Source organism: Anopheles arabiensis, chromosome 3, assembly GCF_016920715.1.
Source record: "Anopheles arabiensis isolate DONGOLA chromosome 3, AaraD3, whole genome shotgun sequence".
In the NCBI taxonomy this organism is placed as follows: Eukaryota; Metazoa; Arthropoda; class Insecta; order Diptera; family Culicidae; genus Anopheles; species Anopheles arabiensis.
In genome coordinates, this window is record NC_053518.1 from 90,219,701 (window position 1) to 90,234,579 (window position 14,879).

The window sequence follows — 14,879 nt, forward strand, 5'->3', positions numbered from 1 at the left end:
TCCATTGTTTTTACTACTTTCAGCCTTAATGTAATTGGAACATCTTATTCAATGCACACAATAGACTGAACCGGCCGCAATCGAGTCTAATCTACTCTGCGCTCTAAATGAATTAAATCTTCTATTGGAGTTTATACCTGAAGGACGTTGGCTTGGAGTGGATTGGTGTTATATTCATAAACTGTCCAATAACTACTACAGTGGATTTCTGGCAGACAGTTTTTTACTTGTACTCTAGTTGTACTTTACTTGTATTTAAATGCGGATCCAACGCGTGGAAGCATATGAATTGGTTTTATTCATTGGTACTTAATAAGCATTTCAAATTGGTTGCTATTTGGTTGATAATTAACATTTGGATTCCTCTTTCAGACTTTGCAAAAAAGGCCGAAATCAAAGAGCTGCATGCGGCTTGCTAGCCGATCGCTGGTCTACGCTGATCAACACTGATGTCTGGGTTCAAAGAAGTTAAAAAACAAATTACACAACTTGTTGACAAAGCTTTTGTGCTTTGTTCTAATGGCTAACGATCAGTTTCGAAAAGAAATGCCTTAAAAAAGCAATTATCTGAGTGTGAAAAGGTTATAAGTTCTACGATTACCATTCAGAAGGTTGGAGAGTAGCTATATAATAGGATAGTTAGTTAGGATTAGTTTTAGCATCGTATTTAAAGTTTCTTTGCAAATTTAACACTTAATCATGTTTCCGGAGCAAGTCATTCGATAATCAGATTTGTTTATTGATGTTTTTTTTTTATACCAACGCCATTACACTACAAAAATCTTATGCTATTATTTGTTAATTAACATAGAGGTAATAAATTTAGATCATTAAAATCATATTTGATGGTGTTGCAATTCTTAATCAATCGTACAATTGAAAACCTTTTTATGATTTACAATTTTATTACGTATTTAACAGTAGTTTAATTTGAGAATATGAACAAAAACTCAAGTGAATCTTAGGTTCCTAAGAAAGAAGCCATTCCATTTGAATTATCTAAATTATATTCTTATCAAAGTTCATACGCACGCTACCATCTGATGACACTACTCTTTTATAACACTGTATACTCTACGTATCACTAATCGAAATTCAGCAACCTCCTAACAAACATTTCCCGTACTAATTGATTGCCTTTCCCTGCCATTTCCTGTACTCATTTTCACGATCTCCTCACGCAAGCCCTTGGTGGCTGTTTAGTCGAGCCGGCTAGACTCGCTGACCACTAACCGATGCCATATCTTCGACATCTGGAGTGAAAGAAAGATTTACGAAACATTTCCAACGGTTAGTAGGGCTGGGGGCGAGGCAGGCCGCCGATCGACTGTGATCGACACTACTGAGTGCAAGCGTTACCTTCTGATGGTGCTGTTGCTCCTCGTGCGCGTAGGACAGTAGTATCGAAGGCAACGACTGCAGATAGCGCTCCGCCAGCAGCGTTTCCGCCTGGGCACAGCTGAACGCAAACGCAGAACGACGCGCGAGTTGAGTTGCTTCGAACGCGGAACCATTCGCTTCATTTTGTTGCTGAAAAGGGGGTGCATATTTAGCAGTTGAGCCCATTGTTTATCTGTTTGTTGAGTAAAATCACCTACCGCCATAGTACCGGTTTGATTCATCGCATGAGCTTTGACTTTCACTCGACTGCTTCCTGCATTAGCTCCCGGAGACTTCCCTGTCAGCGTTCTCTGCTGATCAGCTACGATGCTTTTTTCGATCCGTTCGCATAGTTGACTACGGGAGAGAAGAAACTGTGAGTGTCTTGTTGAACCGAAATGCAAAGATCGCTCCTACCTGTGCGCATGCAACACCTCCAGCAGTACGTCCAACCGTTCGGTAACGGCACGCTGCTGCACCTGCACATAGCGCTCAACCTGCTTCGCAATCAGCCGCTCACTCGCGGACAGATCCTCGAACGTTGCGTCCTCGTTGAATGCGTCGCGCAGATCGGGACTCTGCAGAATGCGTTCGATTTCGGCACACTCGCCTGTTTGACGTCGGTTATGGCCCAGGCGTCGATCGAACAGTTGCTTCAACCGTCCCATGCTGCACTGCACACGGTGCAGACGGGTACGCGATTCGGCCAGTGTGTCCAGGTCTACCTCCGGCAGAGTTGCGTCCGGCCGTAGCCGTACCAGTTCGTCCATCTGCTTCTCGTACGTCACGCGCAGCCGGTACTGGTGGTCGTTGGTGGTGTCGCGCAGGAAGGTGCTTACGATTGGGGAGCTGCCCAGTACCGGGTGGAGCGACACGATGATCAGCCAGGTCTGCAAACCGCGCCGCCGTTCTTCCAGGAGCGAGTCCAGCATCAGCTGCTTCGGTGGCAGTGCTGGAAGGAGTCTAAACACACGAAGGCGGGATAAGTACATGTTTTTGTAGGCATCAAAATTATGGAACCATTTAGAGAACCTCATTTTCTTCACAGCTTGTTGAATTGTACATACACAACAGGTTTTACATTTCCCATTAGAATGATTAAATCCAAGGCGAATATTTCAATTCCTCTAGCGCTTTAACCTTCACAATGATTCGCTGGTAATAAACGTACCGTGTTGGTTGTTATAACCCATTAGCAATGGTTAAAGTGATGAGTAATTATACCAGCCTACAACATCCAGAATGGTATTATTTCCAACAATCATTCGCACCGCTACATAGAACGTGCACGAGCGTATGCACGATCATTAGCCCGAAAAGATGCCAGTTTGAGCCCGTCACCACCCTGTACGTGATCGATCGCAACCACACGTACACACGTGCGAATCGGGAGACCTTGCCGCCTGCAGCACACTGTCCCCGCAGACCCCGTCGACCTTCCCCGGACGGCTACTTACCGATATGGATACTTCTCCGCCAGATAGCGATGGAGTGTGACGAAATCTTTGTACCGGCGGCGGACCGTCTTCTCGATGCCCTTCAGCTTGATCTGTAAAAAAAAGGAACAAGACATACACACTTTGGGGTCGCTTTTGGTACACAGGTGATCGTGCGCTGCCCTTCTTACCTCATACTCCGAGTGCTTGAGGAAGAGTCCTTTTTTCTCCGGCACAATCAGCACGCTAACGGGCGACTCGTTCAGCTCCCGTTCCGTCGAGTCATCGCCTGTGTGTTGCACAAGAAGTTAAAGTTACGTTAAAACAAACGCAGAACACCAAGCTAATGCTACGGTCACAAAGGTAATTGCCCATTAGGTGCACCTGCAATTAGTGTAGTATTGTTGGATAGTTGATCCATCTCTGTCCAGTGTCAATTCCTATTATAACCATACAATCGTTGACCCGTACACGCATTACATCCCGTAAAACAACAACAGAAATGGTGGATAATCTGTGCAATAAGAACGGTGCGTCCATAAATGGGTCCACAAACCAGTTGAAGGTAATTAGTGGATGTTTTCCAACTAAGCCTTTTGATGATTTTTTGTCATAATTGATATTTTGATCTTTTCCATTTGGAAGTTCATTCTTACTTTTATACAATTTTTAAAAATGTTTTTGCATTTTTTTAGTTGGCAAACATTAGCAATTCCGCATGCACAGCCCAACTGAGCGCCTAAAAGTATGCAATTAAATAAAGTGCTTCAGTCTGTTGTTGAATTGTCCTCATCATCAAAATAATAAATTGATAAATTGGTAAACAGTGTTTTTGAGAAACTTTTATTAAAAACAATGACATATAAAGAATATATAGGAAACAATCAAACATTTAACGCGTAACTTACCAACCAATGCATAAACTGTATAAATAATTTAGTATAAAATAATTGGTTCCATTGAATTGCATACTTTTAGGCGTTCTGCAAGTGCTGACGAGGACGGTGTGTTTAGTGATACTTAAATGGTTCGTTCTATAAAATACACTTATTTCCTATATTTAACAACCAAGTTCAATTTGGTTTACTTTATTAAGCCCAGATTTAGTAACGCTTCGTCACACACTGTAACGCGTTCTTCCACCAAAACGACAACGCATAACAAAGCGGAACAACAACAACGGCAAACATTATCCAATTTCTGGCCGCTTACACATAATTTACGCACAATTCCCCACTCTCCCCCCCCCCCCCCCTCTCCATGCAGCCCACCAGCGCAAATCCAGATCCCCTTCTTCGCGCCATTCGGCGCTGCTCAAGGTTATCAAAATGAACAGGGACCTCACCTCACGGTCAAGCGACCGGTGGTACGACACTGAGCGGCAAGCTTCCTGCAACTCTCGCTACATTCAGCGGAGTGTGTGGTTTAAAGCAATCGCACATGTTATCAGCATGGGCAAAAATTCGGGGTCGCCAATTTTGGTTGGTTTTTACAAAAAAACCAATTTCGATTAGAAATAAATTTACTGCAAGTGTAGAGCAAAATAAAAGCGGTTTAAAAGCCACTCAGCACATCATCTACATTTACTTGCCCGCTACACACTTTGCATGCGCTTCCGTGCATTGTGTTAATTGCATTGTAAGTCACACAAAGCCAAGGTTGCATATGCATCAATAACCGCAATGGTGTTCAGTGTACCTTTTTTATCACATCTGGAGTTCCGACGAAAACAAAAAGTTAACACCAAGCATATTGCATGACCGCAAACGATCTACAGGCGCTGCCGCCCAGAAGGCACGCCACTCTACACCTGAAACTCGCTCGTATTTCAAGGTGATACTCAATAACAACACACCGGTACAATTATCGTAGTTCATTATTGCGTGTCTGTGCACAGCGCGGGGGGGAATTTTTAAAGCTATTTAACCGTTAAAAATGTCTCCTTGTGTATTGACGCAACCAACCACCAAACTCAGTCAGACTTTGGACGGTTGATCGCACAATCACGTTAAATATTCTATAGGCGATCATTTTCCGCTTGTTTTTGGCGTTGAGAAATCAGGCATGCAAGAATAGAATGGAAACTTGTGTGTTAAAACATCTCAAGCAGGAGTTTTTGTTTTAGCAAATCATTCAATCAGGGGAACAGTACTCCAATTCAGAATCCTTCTCAAATACTGATTTAAATCCATCTCAAACATGGTGGCAAAAATTAATGATTCCTAACCAGGCTCCATCTTTCCTCTAAAAAATGGTCAGTATTTTTGCAGCCTTAAACTCCACGGCCAAAGATGATTGAAAACGCGCTCACGGCTTTAATCCCTCGATCATCGCTCATCTTCGTCGACCAAAGAGGTGAGCGAAGGTCCCAAAAGAAGTCTCCCGCTGGCAAGAAAACCTGTCCGGCATGCTAATTATGATCTGCAAGCCTTTTTCGGTCGCGCATGCTAAACACTTCCGAATTCGAAGCCACCACCGCCGCCACCAATCAAAAACCTGTTTGCGCTGTTTTGCTGGAGATGATGTGCGGAGATCGTTAATGTTGGGAATCTGAGCATGCGAGTATGGGGCTGACATGGGGCTGTTGTTGTTGACAACCTGAACCCGAAAGTGTGCCGTGTGACGTAACGGTCGAAACGGGGAGGGTTGCTTAACCGTTCGCTTGCGTTTGAAATCTACTGGAAGTGGCGAAGTTTGTTTCTTGCTACGATTAGTTTTTATCCGATGGGAAGAGATGTATGATGTACGGTTGAGTCGAGTGTGAGGACTATAAGAACACATTTGTTTGGTTTGAAACCCAACTGTAGCGGCACCAAGATGATCGATTGTTTGCAGAGAAGCACATGTGCAAACAGAGCGAACTCCGTTCTAGAAGGAACATTTTATCTGTCTTTAGATGGTTCCGTGTACCTTTCCGACCCTCTTTATGATCTCAAAACACTTTTTAAATGTTTCAAATGACTTGTGAAAGCAACGCCATGATCATACAAATGAGCACGGCAAACAAACCTGATCATGTGCCATTTATTGGACGGCATGAAGTGTTCACACCTCGGACAGTCTGATACGCAAAAATCCAAACCTCCGTGCTCGGTCGTGTCTGGCGTATCTGGTCATCAGCTCTCGTTCCTTTTTTCTCTCTTTTATGAAAAAGAGAGCCCAGCAAAGGGGAGGCAATTGAGCGGACAGGTGCAAATGTTTGCAGAGCTTTTGGATATTTACCCAATTGCTGAAAACTGTAGTAAATCTCCCCTTGTAAACATTCGCTTTGATAAGGCAAACAGAAAATAAAAATATTGATTTTGACTTTTTTCTTTAGATTGCGATACGTTGGGATTTCCTTTTCGAGCTGCAATGCCACATTTTGACGCCAATCAGAAGCCGGAAGCATCAGCAGAGCACGTCTGACCTACTAACCCCGTGTGTAGTCATCTTCCAATCAAGATTACAATCAACTGTTTGGCAACGGATCGAATCCATCCGTCAGTGCTTGTGACTGATTAAATCTATCGCCTATTGATTACTCACCAACCGATGCGATCGACATGGAAATCGACGTTTTGCCCGAGGAGGAAGACGACGACGACGACGATGATGGTGATGCTCCATCCTGACCCTCCAATGTTCCCGAGCGTTGCAGCAGTCTTTCGCTTCCGACCGGTGCCGCAAGTGCATTCGTGCCCGACGGCCGAAGATTGACAGTGGCACCGTGTCCCACCATGGCCGGAAACATGCTGGCCGAATTGCCACCGGAGCTGAGCGTAATGGTAGCGGTTGTGATGTACGCAAACGGGTCAGCGCCTACTGGCAGGTCGGCTTCCTCCTCCTCGGGGCCGGAGTCGGAATCGGTCGTACTGTCGGCGAATGACGATGGGTACGGCATGTCGGAAGAGGCAGCCGCCGATACGAAGGTGTCACCCACCGATGGAGACCTCGACAGGTCGGGTACGGTACCGTTCCAGGGATGGAGCAGGTCCGCACCGTTCGCTGTGGCGCATCCGTTAATGAACGTGCTGTCGCCGACGAGTGCGTCCGACGCATCGTCCTGATGATGATGATGATTGTGGGCTGGCCCTTCGGCTATCGATGAGCCTGACACTTCTATCATAGCAATTGAGGCAGCTTCGGAAGCGTCTGGTGACAGCGCCCTGGGTGTGGTGGAAGGCATTGCCCGAGAGGATGCTCCGGTCGATTGTTGAAAGCTTCCTTCGACCACGACGGGCATGTTTGTTAGTCCTATTTGCTTGGCTTTGGGTTTTTTTATCCTGAGCTGCGTCTCACTCACTTAAATTTTTATGATAATCACATTTCCTTCCCTTAATAAACCCCTTTTTTCACAGCACTAAATTCCCAGGATTTCACAGCAGCACGGAGCGCACACACACACGTGGGAACTTAGAGCGCACCACCATCAACGTCACAGCGGACCACCTGAAAGGAGCTGCATAGGCCGTGAATAATTAATTGCATGCACCCCAGCCACTTTCCTACGCCGCCACCACTTCCGCAGTCGCCAACCAACCAACCAACCAACACAGCACAATTGTTTGCACCTATTTCCTTCGCACACCTTGCTGCTCTAATGATGCTGCTCGGATACGTACCACGCGCGCGCTTTTTTTTTTGCGCAAAACAAACCCTTTCCCTAGAGCTCGCCCCTATTCCGTGTCGGTTCACTGTGCGAACATGTGATGCACGAGGTATTTTAGGGTTTTCCCTTTTCGATTATTGTTCCGATTCTGCTTGTTAGAACTGTGGCAGCCGTTCTCGGTGCATCACAATCACACTGCCAAAGGTGGCTGGTATCTCGCAACAATACAATACAACAAAAATCACACACACGCACGGGCACAGACACGCGAGACGGGCAGATGATGCGCACGAGACGCGAGAAAATATCAACCCCTGCTCGCGCGGAAAGCGCCACACGGTAAATAACAATCCCCCAAAACGAACGGATGCTCTCGGTACCGGCAGGCGGCGTTTGCTTGGGTGAGACCGAGAGAGTGCGAGAGAGCGTGAGAGCGAGAGCGAAGGAGGGTGAGTGAGAGAATCGGCCTCATCCCTTACAGAGTGTGTAAATATGAAACCGGAATCGAATGAATGTTGAGGAAAAAGCTGTAGAAAGCATAAATAAATCCTCTTGCTGTGTTTAGGAAATGTTCCCCTGGAGTGTTTTAGAAGATCTTTTCGCGAAAACATACACGAAATTTCAAATTAAGCTTGATTGTAGAAAAATAGAGGGAGTTTTCCACTTCTTAGTGATTACCATTGATATTATTGTGCAAAGTTATCAAAACATCAGTGAACGAGGAATTAGTAAATGGTTTTATCAAAGGAAGCGTCTCAGAAACAAAAAACTTTGTATCCTTTCGATTTTTCTTGCTAAATTAGGTGAAAATATTAATAAATTATTACTTAAAGATTAAAGAGATTAATTTATAATTAAAAGAAAGGGACCATACATAATTTGAGCCACAAATAAAAGATAAGCATATTAAATACTCAGTTTTACGTCCAATTTTACCTAAATCAATCGTTACAGATCGTTCCCAATTTAACGGTCGTTCGTCTCGAGCGATCGGATTTAAATATTTGACACCCTGTGGCTTTTTCTGCCAACGTCAGAATCATGGTTCGTTGAGCGACCACTGTTCGCTTGGGTCGGCTTTGTACGCAGTCCATTGTTACCGAACGAACCAAAGCGAGCGAACGAACCAACTCAAACTAAAACCATTTCTCGTACAAACAGTTCTAAAAAAACGTTGTATAAATTCATATTTAACTAATTTAATTGCATTTTGTAGGAAAATAACAGTGCAAACATTCTCAAGCTCACTAGTGTTTACAAAATAATTTTAACAAACACCAGCAATCACGGTGCGAAAATTTGTCCACGTCGCGGCGTCACTGTTCGCTTGGGCCAGCGTTGTACGCGGTACAGAGTTAGCGAACGAACCAAAGCGAACCGTGCAAGCAAAAAGGCGACCGCACAGCATAAACTGTTCCCGGCTGTTTTCCCTGCGTATTTTGGCGGTATATCGGTGCGATCGAGGCACGGAAAGGTCCGCTCCGGGTGGCTAACGCGTACGTGGTGGTGTGTGAGAAAGAAATTGTTCGCCGAATTTCCACGACACGGCTTCCGCTTGGAGCTTCGACCGTCGCTTGGTGAAAATTATTTTTGCAAGCATTCCATCGGAACACTGTGAACGAAAGAGAGATAGAGCAGGCACGGGCGGGCTTGTTCTAGCATCGTGCAGTGACCATTTAGTAGTGCTGGTAAAGAAGGTTTAAATTAACTTTTCCAGAGTAGTCCCACTTTCTGTCAAGGTAAGACAATCGGTGAACTCTGTGCAAGCGGAGCAAAAGCACCATCGACTGCTGCTGCAGCTGTCGGGATGGGGATGTGTGTGTGTTGCTAGATGTTAACCCTCCCCTTCGACGATGGGGTGGGCTGGACAGCTTTATTCTATACAACTTGACCTGCATCCAAGCTCCCATGCAACAACAACAAACAACCCCCCAACCCCCGGCAACCAAAAAAAAAACCGTTGGCTGTGGACGGAATGTAAATTATAATTAATCTTCCCTTTTCCCCGCCTTTCCGGCAATAGATTCCGGCACTAAAGGGAACCGAAATGGACCCGTCCGATATAGGCAAGTATCCGGACCTGATAAAGAAGGCGCAGGCCGAAATTGCCTGCACCGACGTGCTGGTGTGCGGCCGGTGCCACTCCGTCTTTCATCTGATCGAGCTGTTCCGCGAACACAAGGAGCATGAGCCCGACTGCAAGCGAACGACCAGCTCGACGCTGCACAACTGCGACGAGGCACAGGGCAAGGTGTGGGCCTTCCTGCTGTGGAAGTCGGCCCAGCGGCAGGCGGCCGGAGAGGAGAGAAATCCGGGCCAGAACAACTCCTGGAAGCTGTACCAGACATGGGTGAAGCTGGAGGAGTCCGTGCGCGACACGTGGATCGTGGCAGGCAAAACGATCCAATCGTTCTCGAAGGTAGTTTTTCAAATGGCACATTTTAGATGGAATAATGTTACATTTCCTTCGTCCCTCCTTTAGACGGGAGCTGGCAGCTTGCAGGAAATGCCGGTAAAGATCACGAAAACGATTCTCGAACCACCGGTTGAAGGGCAAGACAAGAGTAAGTGAACATCAGTACGGTAAACAAGATCCCTTTATTGCATTTTCACACCGTTTTCCCCCTCATGCAGAAACAGTTCCGGCAGTGGGTGCGCAAGTACCGAACCGCTTCACGCCAACGGTGCGCAAACCGGGCGACATTAAACCAAACACACCGGCCGGCGCTGGCGGCGCACCGGTTGAGACGAAAAATCGTATCGTTGTCGGTGCACAGCTGCCCCAAGCGATGAAGAAGCCCGAGCTCGGTACGGTGGTGAAGGCGGGCCCGGTCACTACGACGCCCGGCACCCCCACCAGGCGGTCGTACGCCACGCGCACCCACCCGAAGTCGGGCGCATTCTCCGAGGAGGAGGTGGAGAAGATTCTAGCGAAACGGTTCAGCCCCATCATCAAGATGCACGAGTACCTGGTGAAGTGGGCGCGAATGACCAACGATCAGAACACGTGGGAACCGCTGACCCATCTGCACTCCTGCCAGAGCATCCTGGAGCACTTCGAGGTGCAGCTGGCGAAGCAGAAGGAGCAGCGAGCGGCCACGGCAGCCCGGGCCTTGCAGCTGCAGCGGCAGGAGAAGGGCGGTGCGGCCAAACCGGCCGGTGCGTCGGCGACCGCATCAACCACGGGGACGGTAAACACCGCCACCACCACCACCACCAGTACGTCGCCTGGGTCGGCTGCAGCGGCCAATCAGCTGCGGCCCATGCGCAACTCCAAGACGAGCGCGATGGATCGTGTCAAGCAATGGACAGCCGGGAACCGGTCGCCGGGCGATTCTTCCGAGGATATGGCGAGCGGCAAGCGCAAGCACGAGGACGGTGACACCGATGGCACCATGGATGGGGCCGACGGTGGACTGGACGGTGTTGTGAAGAAGGTGAAAACCGAACCGAGCACGGCAAGCGACACGCTGGCGAAGGCCACGCAGGGCGCAAACGTCAAGATACTGTCCGGGTCCGGCTCGGGCACCGCCTCCGGTATTATTAAGACGGCCGTGAACGGAGGAACCGGCTCGGTGGGCTCTGCCGGTAAGGATGGCAATGCGGCGGAAGTCGTAATTATCAAGACGCACCAGGACGGGGTGGCAAGCGGGATAAGCAAAAAGGTGCCGCTGCTACCGACCGGCGGTGTCAACAGCAACAGCAGCACGGTCGTCACGCGCCTCTCCCCGCGCGGCACTGACGTGGCGGCCAAGGTAAAGATCCTGTCCAAGTCGGAGGTGGGTGGTGGTGGTGTGCACGGAATATTCAAGGTCAAAACCGAACAGACCGGTTCTTCCCCACAGAGCTCACCGAAAACGGCGGCGGCGTCGGGGGTGACCGCCACAGCAGCAGGGGCTGCCACGACGACCACGCTCGCATCCCGCCCGATGACCATCTCGACCCCCATCTCGACGACGGACTCGTCCGGCGTGACGACACGCTTCATCCGCCGGAACGTGGACGGCACGGAGCAGCTGGTGAAGCAGACGATCCGGAAGGCGCCCAAGCTGGTGCCGTTTTCGCCGGCCAACCAGCAGCGCCCGGTCGGTACGGTGGTTGGCGTGTCGAAGCAGCCCGGCACACCCGTCCCCAAGGTAACGACCTCGGCCGCACTCGGCCAGCAGCGCGTGGTGGGCGCATCGCCGCGCGTTATCTCCGCCGGGCAGCAAAAGCCACTGCCCGTCAGCAGTCGGGTGGTCGGCAGCGGTACGCCCGGAAACGTGGTGCGCAGCGCGACGATGACCCGCACGCTGGGAGCCCCCTCGTCCGACCAGAAGCTGAACGCCCTGCGCCGCCAGGGCGTCCATGTGATGAAGCGCGTCATCACGACGTCGACCGCGGCGGGCGGCAGCGCCAAGAAGGCGACGGTCGGCGAGGAGGAGGAGAGTGAGGCGCATGGCGACGGTTCGGCAGCGAATGTGCAGCAGCAGCAGCAGCAGCCGGTGGCGCCGCCCAGCCCACCGCCCGCAATGACGCTCTGTCCGGTGACGGGCAAGGTGCTGGCACAGGCGGAAGGTGAACCGACGCCCGTCCCCAGCCCGGAAGCGGAACCGGAGGAAAAGAAAGTAACGCCCAAGGCGGACAGTGCCGGTGGTGCTGCGTCGTCGGAGGCGGGCGCGGACGGTGCGGCTGCGGGCGAGCAGATGGTGGTGGCGGCCGGAGGCGACCAAACGGACACGCAGGTGCAGCAGCTGCTGACCAATGAGGACGGTTCGCCGATCATCGTCGCGGGCGAAGACGGCACACTGTACCAGGTGGCGGGCAAGAATGCCGAGGGCCAGACGATACTGATTGCGCAGGGCGCGGACGGAGAGCAGAGCTGCGTGCTGGTCACTTCCCACGAGGGCGAAGAGGAGGGCACGGCAGGAGCGGCCGGTACTGGCGGCGTGCTGACGCTCGATGCGGCCGTCTCGGAAGCGGTTGCCGTTCCGCAGGAGGTGAGTGATTTGACTAACCGGACATTTCAAAACCGTTCGAACGTAACGAACCCCGTTACTACGCTGTATCTTTGTGCTTTCAGGGCCAGGAGATGACCGAGGAGCAGGTGGCACAGTACCAGCAGTCGGTCGACACCAACCAGGAACTGACGATCCAGACCGAGGACTCGCAGGACAATCAAATCACGGCGGAGGTGGTACAGGCTGACCCAGCATCACCAGGTAAGAAGCGACCCCCCGTTACTCATTCGACCCTACTGCGCGCCACAGCATTGCACTAATCACACCCAAACATATACCACAATCCCCCCTCTTCACACCACTTCCCATACACAGGCGGTACAAGACGCGTCGTGCTGCTCCTTCCCGATGGTAACTTGATGGTCACCGAGGTCAACGATGAAACGTATCAAACGTTGAATCTGGTCAACTAAAAAGCAAAAAAGCACAGAGAGAGAGAGAGAGAGAGAGAGAGAGCAAACACACAAACGGGAGCGAAGTTAGTGGCAAGTGTACATCGTTTATAGGGAGGGTTTAGTCGTGCGCGTTCTATCCTTGACACGCGTTTTGATTGTCCTTTAGGCCCGCCTCTACCCTAAGCTTGTTAGTAGGCCTCTCGCCCGTTTGATGGGCGAGATTGCATCATTCATTACTGTCTCTCAGCAGTTCAAACACGTATGCAGGATGGATATAAGTGTAGGTTCATTAATTATTTGTACGCTTGTAAGATATTCTATAAGGCATAGGTTCGATAGCGTTCCTTTACTTTGTGCAAGTAGGAAAGAACTATTGACGGTAAGGATTCTGCAACTGACATTAGTGCATTTTGTTTGTTCTTCTTAAGGATACGAGAGGTGAAATAGAGGGGGAAGATAAAAAAAAACCGGCAGACATACACACAAAAAAGGCGGAGACAGCTCTGTGCGCGTTTGCTTGTTTGAAAATTTCAAATGCTTCACAGATAATGTAGATGTTCGAATAAATAACTACAACTTAACTTAACATTACATCAAATATAACTGGTTTCATTCAATTTTATCAGCTTTGAGACTATTCTAGCATTGATTTAATTTCGATGGAGTTTGTACTTTGGGATTGATGGGCTGCTTTTGGAAAAGCTCACTCGCTATCGTTAACGGTCATTTTGAATATTCACAGTAGCGGCTTCATAGCGGAGGTGCGGCAAACGAATGGAATCCAGTAGGAATACTAAAACAATATGAGAACGCTGTAAAATATGCAACAATTAACAGAACAAAAGTTTATTTTTCTACATCAATTTTATAAATATTCCTCTCCAAAAGGGTCACCGCCGCATGACCGCCACACCGCATCGGCGTACCATTATGCGGCGATCGCCGTTTGTCATTTCGAGAAGAATCAATCTTCCAACAAATTTGCGGTGGTGCGCAGAGAGGCAGAAAGTCATAACATCCAAATCGTTCGGTTTTGCATTTGCGGTTCATCCCGGAGCGGCTGTTGGGCTGGATAATCCCGGAGCTCCAGACGAAGGTACCTTTGACGGACGTGTGTGTGTGGTATTATTTGTGTGTCGCTTTCGGGCATTTCCAGGCTGCAAACGCATTTCTTTGTGACGACGACAACAAGCACGGTGGCAAACTGACTGACTGGCGACGTGGATACACGGACGACGACGTTGTTTTTGGTGGTGCAGGAACAGCTTGCACCAGAGTTGCTTTATAAGTTGCAGTGGAGCACCCGGGATGAGTGCAATTTTATCGTTTTTCGTACCGTTTCAGTCGCCTTTGCAAAGACAAAGGTAGAGCATAAAGGTAATCGATAGGACAAGCTGTGACGTTTGAGGCTATTTTCACCAATTAGTCGAAATTCAATAGAAAATATGAATTGGATTGTGCGGCAGAACATCTAAACTAGCGCACGGGTGTAGTGCTGCCAAGAACAGTACGATTGTGACACAAAAACCGAGGCGATATCAATCTAGGCCGGCTAGCAACAAAGAATCAAGTGCATTCAATATGGTACGGTGAAAGGGCAACAATATGGATTGTTTACGATTGGTACTGTGAAGAAGCTGTTTTCCAAAGGCAACGATAGAGAAGTGGTTATTGGTAAAGCTTGTATTTAGTGGTTCGCTTTAATTTCCAAAAACATTGCATCGTGGCGAAACTGTCCCCCTGTTTTCCGGTATGTTGCTCCAGTTTTTCCCCCACCAGCTGGAACCATAATCGAGCGAGTGGGATCGACATTTTTCAGTTTTCCATTAATTGATATTTTTATTGTAGTTTTTACAACAACAAACGATCCCTTTTCTAAACATTGCATGCCCGGTTTCTGTTCAATTATAAATTAAAAACCATTCCATCGCGTGAAATTAGAAAGCAACTGCTCTGGCCACTGTGGAAGCAACGGACCTGCACCTGTAAACCTGCCACATGTCAGACGACGTGGCAGCGAATGTCGACATTGCCGAGCGGCTGTCAGTAGGTGCGGCGAAAACCAGTGCGTCTGTGT

At 48.8% G+C, this 14,879-nt stretch overlaps 3 protein-coding genes across 9 annotated transcripts in view; 2 read left to right on the forward strand and 1 right to left on the reverse strand.

The window, feature by feature from the left end:
• LOC120900012 overlaps positions 1 to 841 on the forward strand; it is a 27,014-nt gene extending 26,173 nt beyond the window's left edge. For all 3 annotated transcript variants that reach the window (XM_040306480.1, XM_040306479.1, XM_040306481.1), the window contains exons 6-7: positions 24 to 305; positions 373 to 841. The gene's annotated coding sequence lies outside the window, so the exon portion shown is untranslated. The remainder of the gene's footprint in view (positions 1 to 23; positions 306 to 372) is intronic.
• On the reverse strand, positions 719 to 7,751 carry LOC120900013 (sorting nexin-8-like). 2 transcript variants are annotated; one of them, XM_040306484.1, is made up of 8 exons: positions 7,421 to 7,751; positions 6,345 to 7,257; positions 3,008 to 3,105; positions 2,838 to 2,929; positions 1,798 to 2,343; positions 1,599 to 1,737; positions 1,360 to 1,530; positions 719 to 1,253 (listed from the first exon to the last, which is right to left on the reverse strand). In XM_040306484.1, exons 2-8 carry the CDS (start codon positions 7,039 to 7,041, stop codon positions 1,200 to 1,202), a joined length of 1,797 nt encoding a protein of 598 aa, XP_040162418.1. In that variant the 5' UTR covers positions 7,042 to 7,257; positions 7,421 to 7,751; the 3' UTR covers positions 719 to 1,199. The 2 variants fall into 2 exon arrangements, with proteins under 2 accessions (XP_040162418.1, XP_040162417.1); XM_040306483.1 differs by having other exon boundaries at positions 6,345 to 7,751.
• An 837-nt stretch (positions 7,752 to 8,588) lies between these two features.
• Positions 8,589 to 13,400, forward strand: LOC120899751. 4 transcript variants are annotated; one of them, XM_040305934.1, is made up of 7 exons: positions 8,589 to 9,146; positions 9,431 to 9,826; positions 9,890 to 9,971; positions 10,042 to 11,186; positions 11,253 to 12,386; positions 12,470 to 12,608; positions 12,723 to 13,400. In XM_040305934.1, exons 2-7 carry the CDS (start codon positions 9,455 to 9,457, stop codon positions 12,818 to 12,820), a joined length of 2,970 nt encoding a protein of 989 aa, XP_040161868.1. In that variant the 5' UTR covers positions 8,589 to 9,146; positions 9,431 to 9,454; the 3' UTR covers positions 12,821 to 13,400. The 4 variants fall into 4 exon arrangements, with proteins under 4 accessions (XP_040161868.1, XP_040161869.1, XP_040161870.1 ...); XM_040305935.1 differs by having other exon boundaries at positions 10,042 to 11,162; positions 11,235 to 12,386; XM_040305936.1 differs by having other exon boundaries at positions 10,042 to 11,162.
• Positions 13,401 to 14,879: the final 1,479 nt, after the last annotated feature.

Excerpts from the sequence above, each read along its gene's own strand:
- LOC120900013 (XM_040306484.1), bottom strand. The coding sequence starts at position 7,041 with ATGCCCGTCGTGGTCGAAGGAAGCTTTCAACAATCGACCGGAGCATCC. Across the intron at positions 3,106-6,344 it reads CATGTCGATCGCATCGGTTG|GCGATGACTCGACGGAACGG; the intron begins GTGAGTAATCAA and ends TGCAACACACAG. Across the intron at positions 2,930-3,007 it reads TCAAGCACTCGGAGTATGAG|ATCAAGCTGAAGGGCATCGA; the intron begins GTAAGAAGGGCA and ends TTTTTTTTACAG.
- LOC120899751 (XM_040305933.1), top strand. The coding sequence starts at position 9,455 with ATGGACCCGTCCGATATAGGCAAGTATCCGGACCTGATAAAGAAGGCG. Across the intron at positions 9,827-9,889 it reads CGATCCAATCGTTCTCGAAG|ACGGGAGCTGGCAGCTTGCA; the intron begins GTAGTTTTTCAA and ends TCCCTCCTTTAG. Across the intron at positions 9,972-10,041 it reads GGTTGAAGGGCAAGACAAGA|AAACAGTTCCGGCAGTGGGT; the intron begins GTAAGTGAACAT and ends CCCCTCATGCAG.